The 15,128-nt window shown below is 35.4% G+C and overlaps 1 protein-coding gene and 1 pseudogene across 1 annotated transcript in view; one reads left to right on the plus strand and one right to left on the minus strand.

The window, feature by feature from the left end:
- The first annotated feature begins 338 nt into the window (after positions 1–338).
- On the plus strand, positions 339–4,021 carry LOC107720139 (dnaJ homolog subfamily C member 3-like; annotated as a pseudogene).
- A 325-nt stretch (positions 4,022–4,346) lies between these two features.
- LOC107720140 (UDP-glucose:glycoprotein glucosyltransferase 2-like) overlaps positions 4,347–15,128 on the minus strand; it is a 30,708-nt gene continuing 19,926 nt past the window's right edge. The window contains exons 30-40 of the mRNA XM_016527769.1: positions 13,266–13,350; positions 13,066–13,148; positions 11,891–11,914; positions 10,695–10,793; positions 10,526–10,610; positions 9,523–9,705; positions 8,326–8,486; positions 7,526–7,640; positions 7,317–7,433; positions 5,146–5,311; positions 4,347–5,055 (exon numbers count right to left, since the gene is read on the minus strand). Of these exons, the coding sequence (XP_016383255.1) occupies positions 5,030–5,055; positions 5,146–5,311; positions 7,317–7,433; positions 7,526–7,640; positions 8,326–8,486; positions 9,523–9,705; positions 10,526–10,610; positions 10,695–10,793; positions 11,891–11,914; positions 13,066–13,148; positions 13,266–13,350 (1,144 nt within the window). The 3' untranslated portion in view covers positions 4,347–5,029. The remainder of the gene's footprint in view (positions 5,056–5,145; positions 5,312–7,316; positions 7,434–7,525; positions 7,641–8,325; positions 8,487–9,522; positions 9,706–10,525; positions 10,611–10,694; positions 10,794–11,890; positions 11,915–13,065; positions 13,149–13,265; positions 13,351–15,128) is intronic.

Genomic DNA, 15,128 nt, shown 5'->3' on the forward strand with positions numbered 1-15,128 from the left:
ATACAGTGACGTCAACCTTGGTTTTAATAAGCAGTTATTTTATGACACAGAACGCGTTGGTGAAACTCATGCATCTAGCAAGAACTTAATACACAAAATAGTCATATTGATTCAAGCATTTAACATTTATGAATGAATTAAATGTCAGTAGCCTAATGAACAATACTGTACAAATTATAGCGATCACGAGGTCCTATATATTCTATCCCAAACGCGTACAGTAAAGTGGACATACAGTAGGCCTATAACCTACAACACCCCATCAGTTATATTCAGGTCAATAGTGCCACCTGTTGGCGCAGTTTTGTAACTTAGAGAACAACTTTCGTTATGTCGAGATGCCTGTGAAGATTTCAGAGCTATTGTTCAAGAATTTGAATCACTTTTGAGTTTGGATGGGTTGAGGGCACTCAAACACCTTCTGAATTCAACTGGTCCTAATATCCCTGTTAAAGAACTATATTTGCTTTGTCAGTTTTTTTTTTTTAAACATTGCTGCATGTACAGGGTATGTGGCTGTTGGTCCTGTTAGCAGCATATATATATACATATTAAGAAAAATAAAGCAAATAAAAATGACAAAAACAACAAAATTACTAAAACTTAAACTAAAATTAAAGTGAAATTTTTTTTAAAATTCAATTTGAAATATTAACTTAAGCTATAATAGTATATCAATTATTCTGAAATAACCAAGTTAGAAAGCTCAACAGACAGAAACAGGCTGCGGAAGAACTGATCCAAAGAAATATGTCCCATATTTTGTAAATAATAATAATAGATATACACAGATAATATAAAAATAGAATTTTATTCAAAATATTAACAAAACTATAATAGTAGCACTAAAATAACTAAATACTAAAATGCTAAAATAACATGATGTATCTCCCTTTAGTAAATCAAAAGTTTGAATCGACCTTAGAGGTTCCTGTTTACTGTAAGTGATCCACCTGGTTTTGTCCTGGTGCAGAAAAGGATTGTTTGTGCTCAGTAAGAGCACTCTTTGTTCAGTAATGTCATGTTTGCTTTGTAGGAGCAGACCAAATATCATGTTAATTGCATATTGTAAGGTATTATTTGAATACAGTTTGTCAAGTCCATTTTATTTGATTGTCATCTTCTCAGACGTGTGTTTGGGATGCAGACTCCAGAGAGATGCGGGCAGAGTGTTTCATTCAGTTGGGTGAAATGGGCAAAGCCATCAGTGACCTCAAGGCTGCTTCAAAACTGAAAAGTGACAACACTCAGGCTTTCTACAAACTCAGCACCATCTATTACAACTTGGGAGACCATGAGATGTCCCTCAAGTAAGACAACATGTAGTTATTAATGCAGTAAGTCTGGGATTTTGGAGTTTATGTATGCTACAAAAGCATTCTAAGCCTACTGGTGTATTGCACAATATAGGCCTTAACTCTATACTGCCTATATGTTTTAATAATAGTATGTAAAATGAAATGCAATATGCAAAGATAAATGTACTGCTTCATCAAGTAAGGTCCACACTATGCTGCATGTCCAAAGTGAGTGACATCCAGTTGTTTTTAAACTTTTAGCAGGTGGATCCATGTTGTTGTTGTTTATTTTGTGCAGTGAGGTGAGGGAGTGTCTGAAACTGGACCCGGACAATAAGCAGTGCTTCAGCCACTACAAACAAGTTAAGAAGCTCAACAAACAGATACAAGCTGCTGAGGAACTGATCCAGCAGGAGAAGTGTGCCTTAATATTGCTCTATTTTGTAAATGATGATGATGATAATAATAATAATAATAACAGTGTATAACATGATAAACAAAACATTTATAAGAATATAACATCAATAATAATTATAATAATAATATTGTGATATAAAATATTACTTATACACTACCATTCAGTTTGGGGTCTGTAATAAAAATAAAATAAAAAATTGTCTTTTATGCTCACCATGGCTGCATTTATTTGATTAAAATACAGTAGAAACAGTAATATTATGAAATATCATTACAATTTAAAATGACTAATTTCTATTTTAATATATTTAAAAATGTAATTCATTTCTGTGATGGCAAAGATTAATTTTCAGCAGCCATTTCAGTTTTCAGTGTCACATGATCCTTCGGAAATCATTCTAACATGTTGATTTGGTACTCAAAAAACATTTCCTATTATTATCAATGTTGAAAACAGTTGTGCTACTTAATATTTTTGATAAATTTTTTTTCAGGGTTCTTTAATGAATAGAAAAGGCAGTTTAAAAGAACAGCATTTATTTGAAATATAATATTCTGTACTGCCACTTTTGATAAATTGAATGCCTCCTTGCTGAATAAAAGTATTTATTTCATTAAAAATGTGAAACACATGAAGAGAATGTACACTCATTCACAGTGTAAATGATTGTTTTACTAAATCCACAGGTACAGCGATGCAGTTAGCAAATATGAGTCTGTTATAAAGACTGAACCAAATGTTCCTCAATTCATACTTAACGCCAAAGAACGCATATGCCACTGTTTGTCAAAGGTGAGACTACTTGACCACAAGGTGTCACCATCTACCAAAGCATACACTGCACCTGTGTTTAACTGATGTGAGTAAATGTTTTGATCTTATTCCTCAGGACCAACAACCTGCCAAAGCCGTCTCAGTGTGCAGTGAAGTTCTGAAAGCAGACCCTCAGAATGTGAATATTTTAAAAGACAGAGCAGAGGCCTACCTCCAGGATGACCAATATAAAGAAGGTAGAGATGGATACATGGACACATTTTTTTTTAAAGGTTGAACAATTGTAACAGTTTTTGTTATAAATAACTGAATAATGATATATATATATATATATATATACTGTATATATTATCATTCTTTATCAGTATTTTCTGGGGTGATAATTTTAAAAAATGTCTTTAAAATACCCCCTTAAAAATAAGGTGCTGCCTAAGACACAGTTATGTAATTTCCTATGGAAGACTTTTGAAAGAAAAAAAAAACAATTCTAAGTTTTGTTTTTCATGTTCAGCAGTACTTTTGTACTCTGCTGTTTTAAAGATTGAGCAAATTGGTTACTTTCAATACTTTTTCCTCAAGATTGCTCTTAAAATGATGAGGTGGAGTGACAGAATTGTGTTCTTTTTGCAGCCATTAAGGACTTTGAGAGTGCTAAAGAACATAGTGAGAATGACCGACAGATCAAGGAGGGCCTGGAACGAGCACAGCGGCTCCTCACAGTCCCAGAAGAGAGATTACTACAAGATCCTGGGTGTAACGAGGTTAGAAAATACATACAATAACTCTCTCATCACTATATCATCTGTTAATCAATGCAGAGGCCCAATACTCATTTTAAAGCAAGTAAACACTCTTATTAAACTGCTGTGGTTGCAGAACCGCCCAAAAGAAAGAGATCCTGAAAGCATACAGAAAGCTGGCGCAGCAGTGGCATCCAGACAATTTCCAGGACGCAGAAGTAAAGAAAAAGGCAGAGAAGAAGTTCATAGACATCGCTCAAGCCAAAGAAGTTCTCACCAACCCGGGTATATTTTAGTGCCACATCTGGTTTAAGCCAGCAACATTTCACCCTGTTTGTTTGGTTAAGGTTCTGTGATAACTTCGTCACGTTCTTCTGTTTGACTGCAGAGATGAGGAGTAAGTTTGACCAGGGCGAGGACCCCATGGATCCAGAGAGTCAGCAGGGTGGGGGACATCACCACCACTTCCACGGTGGCTGGGACAACTTCCAGGGATTCAATCCTTTTGGTTCTGGACCTTTTAATTTCAAATTCAGTTTCAATTAAGGCTCGGCTGAGTAGATCTAGGGCCTGGATATGTGCTGGAGTCAGCCAACAGGAACTGACACTTTCTGAACCCGCCCACAGGCACGGTTCTGACATGACAAGCGCCTTGAAACGCACATCTCACGCTGTCAAGTGTCAAGCTAACCATCTTTCTTTGAAGCAGCTCCTATACCTTCAGGGATCTTACAATGCGGAGCGCAAGGCTAATAGCCAAGCAACATCTGTTAGCTTTGACCGTTTTACTCCCGAGAATAATATGTACATAGAAAAGAATACTATTTTTCTATGAATCAAACAATGTAAATAACGAAATAAAGAGATATGAATGCTTATTTAAATTAACAGGACTTTTTTGGTCTGTTTTTACTGAAAATCCATGACTGAAGAGCATAGAGTCATTTAGATTAATCAAATTAACTATGTGCAATCAAACTCTTTTACACTGTAAAAAACAAGTTAACATTAAAATGAATGAATTTAAAACTCCCAGTATATCATAAATGACTTGTATCCCCTTTCAGAATAAAAATATCACTTTATTCCTGAGAAAATCCACATCTTTGAACATCAAGGCATAGGAAAAAGTTATTGATGTAATAAAAATAAAACGGAATGTAAAAGATCTGTCTCTTTGATAGCAATAAACATGGGAATTTGACCCCCCAGCCCCCCCCCCATATAATAGTTTACAATTGTATAGTTTATTCTGGAAATATACTGTACATCTTAGAGAGCTCTACTTGGTAGTGTTCAGTCTTTCAACATATCAAGGCAATTTAAAAGTGAATTTATTAGTGAGACCTTTGAAATCACAGATACCTTTCATTTGCAAACACTGACTTAAAATATGATGACAGAATATTTACTGAAACTGTTACAAAAAAGAAACATTTCTAGTCTTCTCTGGAGGAATGTACACAATATTGACATGTTTGTCCTTTATAAATATACACCAGTACCATTGCAAGTTCATAAACTGGCCAAAAATATCAGATAACACTGCAATTGTTTTAACTCTTTTTGCCAACCATTATTTATAAAAAAGCTGTGTCATTTATACAGTTTACAACTTGAAGTCAGAGAGGATTCAAACTAAACCTTCATTCAAAATCATGTACATAAAAAAAATGTCATGAAGTCCTTTAAAACGTTTCCTAGTGTGCATTTCCTCAGTGTTCCTGTCGTGGAAAACATCTCTGTATGGTTGAGTTCAAGATTCACAGGAAGACTGGTGCAATATGAGCACTCAAGTACTAAAGTTCATCACGTCGAGTGCCTGCTAAAATACAGATGACGTTCATGAGCTGTGATTTATTCACAAGGCTTATTAGAAAAAAATATTGTCATTTTAGTGCTAACTAAGTCTTACCTGTGTGCTGTGGTGGTGATGATGATGGTCTACCCTCGGTAATTTTCTCCTTCTGCTCCTTCACCTGTTTGAAAAACTGCTTTATCTCATTGTCGTACTTGGACCATTCTGGAACAATCCTCACCGCTGCACTTAACTTGGGCTCTTTGGTCTTCGGGTTATTGCACTGCAGTAAATCAACACAAAGAAAACAGTCAATTGTGGTGGCAAAACATTTCCTTCAACCTTTTCCATCAGTGCTTTGAGTGGCCTTATTTAATTTCTTGAGCACTTCAAGTGAACCCTGACAATGCCGTTCATCTATAATAGAGCTTGATATCAACACTTTCATGACTTCTGAGTCTCAAAACACATTTTTACTGGCACAGAAAGTTCAGAAAAGTTACGTCACATCTGAGAATAGGCGGCTAAACAAAAAGCATACCACAAATGAGATCAAACTGGTTACTAGTTTAGACCCACCAGTTGAGAGCCAGCACTTTCACTGTTTAAACAAAAAATATTAACTGTTTTCAACATTGATAATAAGAAATGTTTCTTAAGCATCAAAATACAGATATTAGAATGATTTCTGATTGAAATAGAAAAAAGGGGTTTTAAATTGTAATATTTCACACTATTACTGTTTTTACTGTATTCTGATCAAATATAGATAAATCTTTAGAACAGTAGTGTATATTAAGAATAAATTAACATTCACACGCCACATTATAGTGTAAGTTTAAAGAAAAATTAGGCTTAAAGTTGAAGACAGCTTTTCTGAAGAATCATCAGATTTATATAAAGAATGTGTTCATGGTGCACAGAAAAGTAGCAGCAACTGTGTCAGTCCCCAAGGACAATCTTTATTGCTTAATATACAAGTCAGGGAAGAAGGCTAATGACAAACAATGGCTAAATACACTAGATCAATTGTATGTCTGAATTGAGAGACTGAATCTATGCAATTAACATTGCATTCAAGTTTCTATAAATTCTTTTCTGGTCAGCTGATCAATATATATATATATATAACTAAAATGGATTAAACTTTTTTCAGAATGTAGCACCTAGACGTTTTTAAAAACAGCAAAATGAATGAGCAGGAGAAAACTATTCATCATTATGTAATGGTAAAGCAATGATATTATGGGGTGACTGCAACCACAAGTTGGCACTAAAATAAAAGAATAAAATAAACCAAAAAAAAAAAAAAAACAATTGCCCACACAACACTGCAGTAAGACTTTCACAACTAAATTTAGTATCCATTAATGAGGCGAGAGTGCTGGATAGAATGCAGAGGTCAGCACTCTTCTAAACCTGCGTCAGACCTGAGTCCCGCCTGTGCTGTGAGCTGCCTGCAGCCCTCACACCCATTTCCTTCACTGCCGTCTCTAATGAGACGTATCCTTCTACACCTCCCAGGAGCAGCCGGCAGGGAGGACGAGGGTGTAAATGAGACTACTATTTTTGTCGCTCTATGTATGTGCATTAGTCATAGTGTGAATGAAGAAATCTGGTTATAATCAGACTACAGGCATTTCAAGCTGATTTCACCTCACATATCGTCTACTCAAGGTGCTCGTTTGTGAAATGAAACAAAGTAAATTGATCTTTATTGGTGCAGTTATAATCATTGCCAAATAAATTATGTGGTTTTATGCTGGAGGATATAAAATATCTCAAATCTAACATGTATCAGTAACACTGTGCAATAAGGATTCATTAATGTTCATGTTTGCTAATGCATTAACTAATTTTAACAAATGAGAAGTTATTGTAAAACTCATTAACTTTTTAATCGGTCACAACTTCAATTATATTCTCAGTCAAGGTAAGGTCACACTTACTGTTGTTTGACAAAATTTCACTGGTGACACCTAGTCATTTCAATAGGAATCTGTGCGATTTGGAATTTAACATGAGGGCACAAAGTTCCTCATGCAGATTTTGCTTGTGTTTAGGTTGGTCACAAATTTACAAAATAACCAACAGAAAGCTGCTTAGGTTGAAAGTGAATTTTCTGCTCACGAAATTTCCCTGAAATGCCTTTAATGTGACCGCACCTTCACAATTAAAATATCTATGCAAACCGTCACTCTTCTGGTAATCCATTTACATACCATGCTAAAGTTTCTTGTTTTACTGCCTGTTTTACCGTTTACAGTGTGGTGTGAATGCATACTAACCAGATCTATGGTCTTGGCTGTAGCTTTGGAACTGTCATCACACCAGGTCTCACACCACAGCCACTCCTGAGGTAAGGACTTGATGGCTACTTGATGGATCATGTTGTTGGGAAGGTCCTGTTAGCATCAAACCCCATAGAGAACATTCAAAACACATCGACATGAAAGTCCTCCTCTACTGGTGAGCATGTGTGTTGTCAAGCACATACCTGGTCCAGGTTGGACAGACTGTTGGGATCTTGGCTTAAGGCTTGGTACTGCCCTCTGAGCCGGTCTCCAGCTGCGATCTTTCTGAATTTTTTTAGGTCCACTACATATAATGCACTAGAGAAAGAGGGCCGCATTTATTCAATGTTACACATATCACAATATGATATAACAACAGAATCCTCTCAAAACATTTAAAAATGTTATAGCAATCTATAATCCAGTGGTTCTCAATTCCAGTCCTGGCGACCCACCGCTCTGCATATTTTGCAAGTCTCTTTTTTTTAACACACCTGATTCAGATAACCAGCTCGTTAGAAGAGAGCTCCATGCATGAACTGTGTTCAGATTTACATGCTCCCTACACAGTGTTCATTGCTCCCTACTCCCTGAGCATGGAAAATCTGTTGAAGTTTACTTCACTTTGGAACATTCATTTACAGATTTGCGCAACACCACAGCCTGCAGCGTCTTCACACACTGATGAAACTTACTAGAGAAGTGTGAGCTGCGACATAATATACCTCTGTAAATAAATACTATTTAAATTCACGTCTCGCACACTTTAATGCCCTTAAAATGGAACATATACGCTCCCTTCGAACTGGAATATCCTGTGAAGTCCACTTCGCAGGGCATTTACGGTCGAATAAAACAAATGTCTGAAGTGATAAGAAATACATACATAATGTGGTGGGTCGCGAGGACTGGAATTGAAAACCACTGCTATAATCGATCATATGGTTAAGATATCAAACTGTTAAGTGACATTCCACATTAATCAGATTTTTCGTGATCTAACCTAATGTGGTATTTCCTTTGTCCAAGATGAGAAGCCCAGTAGCCAGTCTTCCAAAAACTATAGCCTTCCATCTCTTTTCGGCTGTCACAGAATGGTGTGTACCCATAGGGGGCGCCCTCTAGATCCAGATCTCTCAGCTCCTTTATATCTGCCCTGACAATCTAAATATGAAGTATTCAGGGTTATGTTTTGCAATTAGAAGATATCACTATTTGTTAATGTGCTAACAGGATGAATTGCTGGAGAAGTGCCTGTGAATTCTCTTGGCTGCTATTAATAAAAAAAAAAAGCCAAACTGTAAGAAGTGTATTGTTAAATCAGACTCACAGGTTGGAAATGGATGCATATCAACATGCGAAAACATAAACACACTATTTTTTATTTTGACTACTAAATGTGCAGCATACAGCAGAGCACACTGTACAGAGTGCTGTATCCCACGATGCAACAAGCTCAACATGACCTTCATGTATGATGGATAAACTGGAAGTAATATCAGCCGTGATTTTGATCTTTTTCTTGACTCATTTTGTGATCAGACTGCCAAGAATTAAGATTCACCCAAAAATGAAAATTGTGTCATCATTTACTCTTGCTTGAAACCCATAAGGCTTTCGTTCATCAACACATTTGAAGATGTTTTTAATGATCTAACCTAAGGGATTTCTGTCATTCCATTGAATGTCCATTCCCCCAAAACTTTGACGCTTCAAAAAGTTCCTAAATACACTGTAAACGTAATCCATTTCTGAACGGTTCCGAAGGGACACGATCACGTATGTGAACAAATTCAATTTAGGCTTTCATTCACATATAAACATGGATCAACACACATTCATAAGGCACATCAAATATGGTAAACGGAAGCTCAATTGTACTGGCTTGATATGCAAGACCAAACCTCACTGTTATGAAGAGGAATCAAAGTCTTATGTGTTTGGAACAACATGAGGATGAATAAATAATTACAGAATTTTCATTGTTTCGAATTTTTGGTGAACTAACCATTTAACATGAAATAGGATGAAAAAAAAAAAAAATGCAAAACCGCTGCAATTACTTCTGAGATGCCACTCACTGAATTTAACATGCATTGAGATCATGTTTTTGCTAAATGCATACCCTTTCACATACTATTTTTTACAAATATGCTAGTATTCTATTCAGAACCACTGTTTTTCTCATGCGTAAGGTCACCTGATCAGCATCTACAAAGATGATCTTGTCCACAGCCAGGGGGAAAAGCACATCCAGGAAAAGGATCTTATAACCCCAGATGATACGTTGCTTTTCTGTCTGCTGGTGAAGCCAGCGGGGCCACTTATACTGGACCAGCTCATACTGGAAACCATAAGCCTTCGCCATGTGAGAGATGGTGTCCTGTACACACACAAATATAAAGGGATAAACTACAGTATACAGAATATCTATTAACACATTCATGGATCATTTTCCCCTCATTTTCATTGCTACGATTATGGAAAAGCATTAATTTAATCCTTAATGCTGGAGCATGCATTGCATAGCACGACTTCTGTTCTGCTCATGGTTTAATGTTTGAAAATGAATTTAAGGCAGACATCAATGTACAAGTATTGCAATTTTACAGTTGTACTATAAAATAAAATAAAAATTATTTTTTTATTTTTATTTTTATTTTTTATTCTACAGTGAAATATTACAATAGTAATATTTATTTAATTTATTTTTGTAATATTATTACTATTATTTTATAATCATATTAACACATAATTATAACATTTTAGGCCAAATTGTGCAGCCTTACAAACAAGCGTAAAGAAAGCAAAAAAAAAAAAAAAAAGCATTTTAATTTGCAATTGCATAAATCGTGCAGCCCCTGTATTAAGGGGTGTATAATTAAAACTGAATTCTGACATCACTCTGAGAGCAAAGCATCACAAAACAAAACTTACATATCTTAGAAAAAAGAAAACAAATAAAAAAATAAAAGTAAAAAAATATATATTTTTAAAAATCTGATGCCAAAAAATTAACTAATTCTTCCTCAGAAATGGTCATTTGTACACAGACTGATTAAAAATAAATAAACTAAAAAAAAACAGTGTATCCTGACTTTCAAAAATAACCTCACACAGTCAAATTGTAAAACGTAATTTCAGCCAGCTCTTGCTATGTTTGTGTACGATAGCAATCGATAGCAAAATGATAGCAATCTTACCTTGAATGAGGGGGAGAGGTAGTTTTTGAGGAACCAGAACTTGACAGGGGTTTTGGTGTGTTGAAGGACAGAGAGCATCATTATTCTGTAGGAGGAAAAAAGGGAAATAGAAATACAGGAGTTGAAGACGACACTGACATGGCCGTGTTCATACAAGTGGTGGTCCTACCTCAGGAAGCGCTCATATAAATGTCCAGAGGCCACTGAGAAAATGTTGAGAACGTCTTTCTTCTTGTCATCCTCGTCCACACTCGGGCCACCGGCAAAGCTGCAAGACACCCAAAAACACACACTTCTGACAAAAAAATCAGCACAGCAACAGGGACATAGCTCTTCTAATAATCTGTTATAACAGGATTATGTGGACTATTTGTTGATTATGAAAGCTGAATTTTCAGCAGCCATTACTCCAGTCTTCGTGTCACATGAAGTTGAAAACAGTTGTGCTGCTTAATATTTTTGTGGAAACTGATACACTTTTTTTTCAGGATTCTTTTAAATAGATCAAAAGAACAACATTTATTTGAAATATATATTTTTTTAACATTACGCATGTCTTTACTGTCACTGACACCAATTTAATGCATACTCGCTGAATAAAAGTTTTTTTTTAAACTGACCCCAAGCTTTTCACTAAAGTTCAATACACACACACACAAGATAAAGACACCGTTGACTGACAAACATTTAAGCTCCATTTAATGTATGAAGTTAATTAAATTAGGTAACAAAATATAAAACCAAATGGAACCTTCAAGTAAATGATGATAGGCTTTTCTTAAAAACTTCTGTTGGTTCAGCCTACTAGGTTTTGAGACAGCACTCAATAAAAGTTATTTTATTTAATGTTGACAAAGAATACCGCTTTCACAGAGTTTGCGGATCTATTTAGTGACTGACAGTATGTTATGTTCTGAGGAGGTTCAGAGATTCCTGAAGATCTCAACCTCCATCATTTCCACACAACAAAACCAAGTGCCATCTGTAGCTTTCCACAACCACCCTAGCCAAGATCTCACCTACTGCTGCCTCTGCAAAGATATTCACATTAGAGCATTCTTTAAATATTAAGCATCACATCTTTGGAACATTTCCGTCTCCTGTTTCCAAGCAACATACTTCCCCCCAAAAAAAAGAGGTGAGATGAGGTTTGTTTAATAATGTGGACGGAGGTGATGTAACACCGCTGAGACAAGGTGGAATTTCGAAACAACCTGGCAAACTATTTCTACATGTGGAGAATGTGTAAAAATCAAGCTGAGGGGAAACTCAATGAAAAAGATAGATCACAGCTTACTAACTGAAATTCTGACGCAAGAAAAAGTAAGAGAAAAAAGTGAAAAAAGTAGAGATTAAGTTCTCTACCTTTTCTCCAAAGAGCTCCACACACTTCTCAAAGACAGCAAAGAGCAAAGGAGACAGATCATAAAACGTAATAAACAGAGCTGTTAAATAAGATGCTAACCCACTGCATTTTAATATGCAAAATTAAAATATACACTACTGTTCAAAAGTCTGGGGTCAGTACATTTTTTTAAAAATAAATTAATACTTTTATACATAAAGGATGCATTAAATTGATCAAAAGTGACATTTATACGGTTAGAAAAGATTTCTATTTAAAAAAAGAAAGAAAAAATGCTGTTCTTTTGAACCTTCTATTCATCAAAGAATCCTGAAAATGTATCACCGTTTTCACAAAGATCATGTGACAATGAAGCCTGGAGTAAGGGTTGCTGAAAATTTAGCTTTGCTATGACAGGAATAAATTACATTTTACATATATGTGACCCTGGACCACAAAACCAGTCATAAGGGTCAATTTTTCGAAATTGAGATTTATACATCATCTGAAAGCTGAATAAATAAGCTTTCCACTGATGTATGGTTTGTTAGATATGACAATATTTGGCCGAGATACAACTATTTGAAAATCTTAATAATAATAATTTTGACCCATACAATGTATTTCTGGCTATTTCTACAAATATACCCCAGCGACTTAAGACTGGTTTTGTGGTCCAGGGTCACATATATTAAAACAGAAAACAGTTATTTTACATTGTAATAATATTTCACAATATTACGGTTTTTACTTTGTTTTGAACAAATAAATGCAGCTTAGATGATTATAAGAGGTTTCTTTCAAAAACGTGTAAAAATTTTACAACCCCCTAGCTTTTGAACTGTAGTGTGTGTGTTTACATAAAGACATACAGTCATAGACGGGCTTAACACTGGTAATAGAGATTTTGACAGAACTTGATGAATGAGTCCATTATCAAACTATCCAAAAATGTATTTAAAAAAAGATCAAACACAAAAGGTATTTGTAGAACTTTGTAAATGATGGACTTTCACATTCTGTAGAAATCTGTAGCCACAGATTCTATGCAGACCCAGCCATATGCAAAGATCTTGCATTCTGTTATTCTGTGCCTGTGATATTTTTGTGATTATTTAGAAATGTAGTGTTGTTCCCCTCTAGCTTTTTAAGAAGTGATCTAAGGTGTGATTAGTGCTTCAAAAATCAGACTCACCTGGTTATGGAATCCCACAGGCCTTTGGATTCTGTTCCTTCACTTAGAAGATCCTCATTGAGTTTGTCAGGCTTTTTCTGGACCTAATATTTGAACAGATGATTTTTCATTGGTCCTATCAGCTGCTGTTTTATATGGATGCAAAGTCTGTAAATGCTTGTTAATAGATTGTGAATGCTACAGTAACATTACAAACTTACTCTAACTTTGATGATCTTGCTGTGGAAGCTGTTGAGCACCAAAATGACATCACCAGCATCAAGAGGAGAGTCCGTACCATCATGCCTAAAACATACAGTACACAACACAAATAAACTATATCTGCACTTCCTGAAGGAAATACCAGCGCTCACAATTCAGCAAACAAAATGTTACAGACCTGTAACTCTAAATACTAGGGCTGGGTTTTGACACAAATTTCACAATTCGATTCGATTCTCATTCACAAGCTTGCGATTCGATTCGATTTGATTCAATATCGATTATTTTGGATATATATCTGCTACACATGCAAAATTTTCTCAAGGAAAAAAAAATCTCTTAACTAATGCTGTAAAATATACATGAGAATCAGTTGGTACTACATTACTATAATATTGAAGGTTAAAACTGACTGATTTTTTAGGCTATACAACTGCTTAAATGGTGGCGATCATAAAAAAATATAAATTAAACTTTGAAGAACAGTAAAAGTTATAATGAATATATTATATGGTGCATATATTCAGCAAAATGCCCCTCTCTACAGTTTATTTTTCTATCTGACTAATGAGTTTAGACTAGTGATTGAGCATGAGACAGGATAGTAAAGTTGTACTCTTTCTTTTAACACGTTTAGTCGTGATTATTTTGAAACTGGTATTGATGTGGAGGAGATGATCAGTTCACGTGCGCCTTGCGCTGCCGCTATTATTGAACTGAGGCGGCGGCGCGTCGCACAGCGATCACTCCACAAAACAGCGCCAAAACGGCATTTATTGTTTAAATACTGCAATACAATGGACAGAATTTGAAATATGAGACTTTGTTTCATATTAAAAGTACCAAAGCACAATGCTTATTGCGATTTATTGGATGGGAGGTCAGGTGCCCTTCAATGTTCCGTCCTGAACTGAAAACAGGCTAGACTAATCGATTCTTGGGATTTAAAGGAACACTCCACTATTTTTGAAAATAGGCTCATTTTCCACCTCCCCTAGAGTTAAACAGTTGAGTTTTACCGTTTTCGAATCCATTCAGCCGATCTCCGGGTCTGGTGGTAGCACTTTTAGCTGTAGCTTAGCATAGATCATTGAATCTGATTAGACCGTTAGCATCTCGCTCAAAAATGACCAAAGAGTTTTTATATTGTTCCTATTTAAAACTTTACTCTTCTGTGGTTACATCATGTACTAAGACCGACGGAAAATGAAAAGTTGCGATTTTCTAGGCCGATATGGCTAGGAACTATACTCTTATTCCAGCATAATAATCAAGGAACTTAAATCTTGATTAACTCAAAGGAAAAAATAGGCTAACTTCAGTCAACATAACCAACGTGACCACCTGCTTGCACAGGGAGCGTGCTGGGGACTATTTTCAGGCACTGCTTAATATCATTGCGCCTGCTGCACCCATGGTACAGCAGCAAAGTTCCTTGATTATTACGCCGGAATGAGAGTATAGTGGAAATTCTAGGGGAGGTGGAAAATGAGCCTATTTTCAAAAATAGTGGAGTGTTCCTTTAAGAATCGATATCATTTCGTAAAACTGAGAATCGATTATAATCTAAATATCGATATTTTTTACCCAGTCCTACTAAATACACAAGGTTTACATTATCTACAAAAGTTTGAATGGCGTCTATAGGTTTTGGAGTTTATTTAGAGATTAATTAATTTGCATTAAAGTTAAGAAGATAAACAATAATAACAAAAACAATGCAGAACAAGAAGAGGAAGAACAACAACAAAAACAAAAGAAAAACAACAAAACAAAGACAAAAACAAGATAAACAAGAAAATTAACAATAAAATAAACAGAAAAAGAACAATAAGGACAAGATAAACAGACGAAAAACAAGA

Source organism: Sinocyclocheilus rhinocerous, unplaced genomic scaffold (assembly GCF_001515625.1).
Source record: "Sinocyclocheilus rhinocerous isolate Xijiao unplaced genomic scaffold, SAMN03320098_v1.1 scaffold631, whole genome shotgun sequence".
NCBI classification, from domain to species: Eukaryota; Metazoa; Chordata; class Actinopteri; order Cypriniformes; family Cyprinidae; genus Sinocyclocheilus; species Sinocyclocheilus rhinocerous.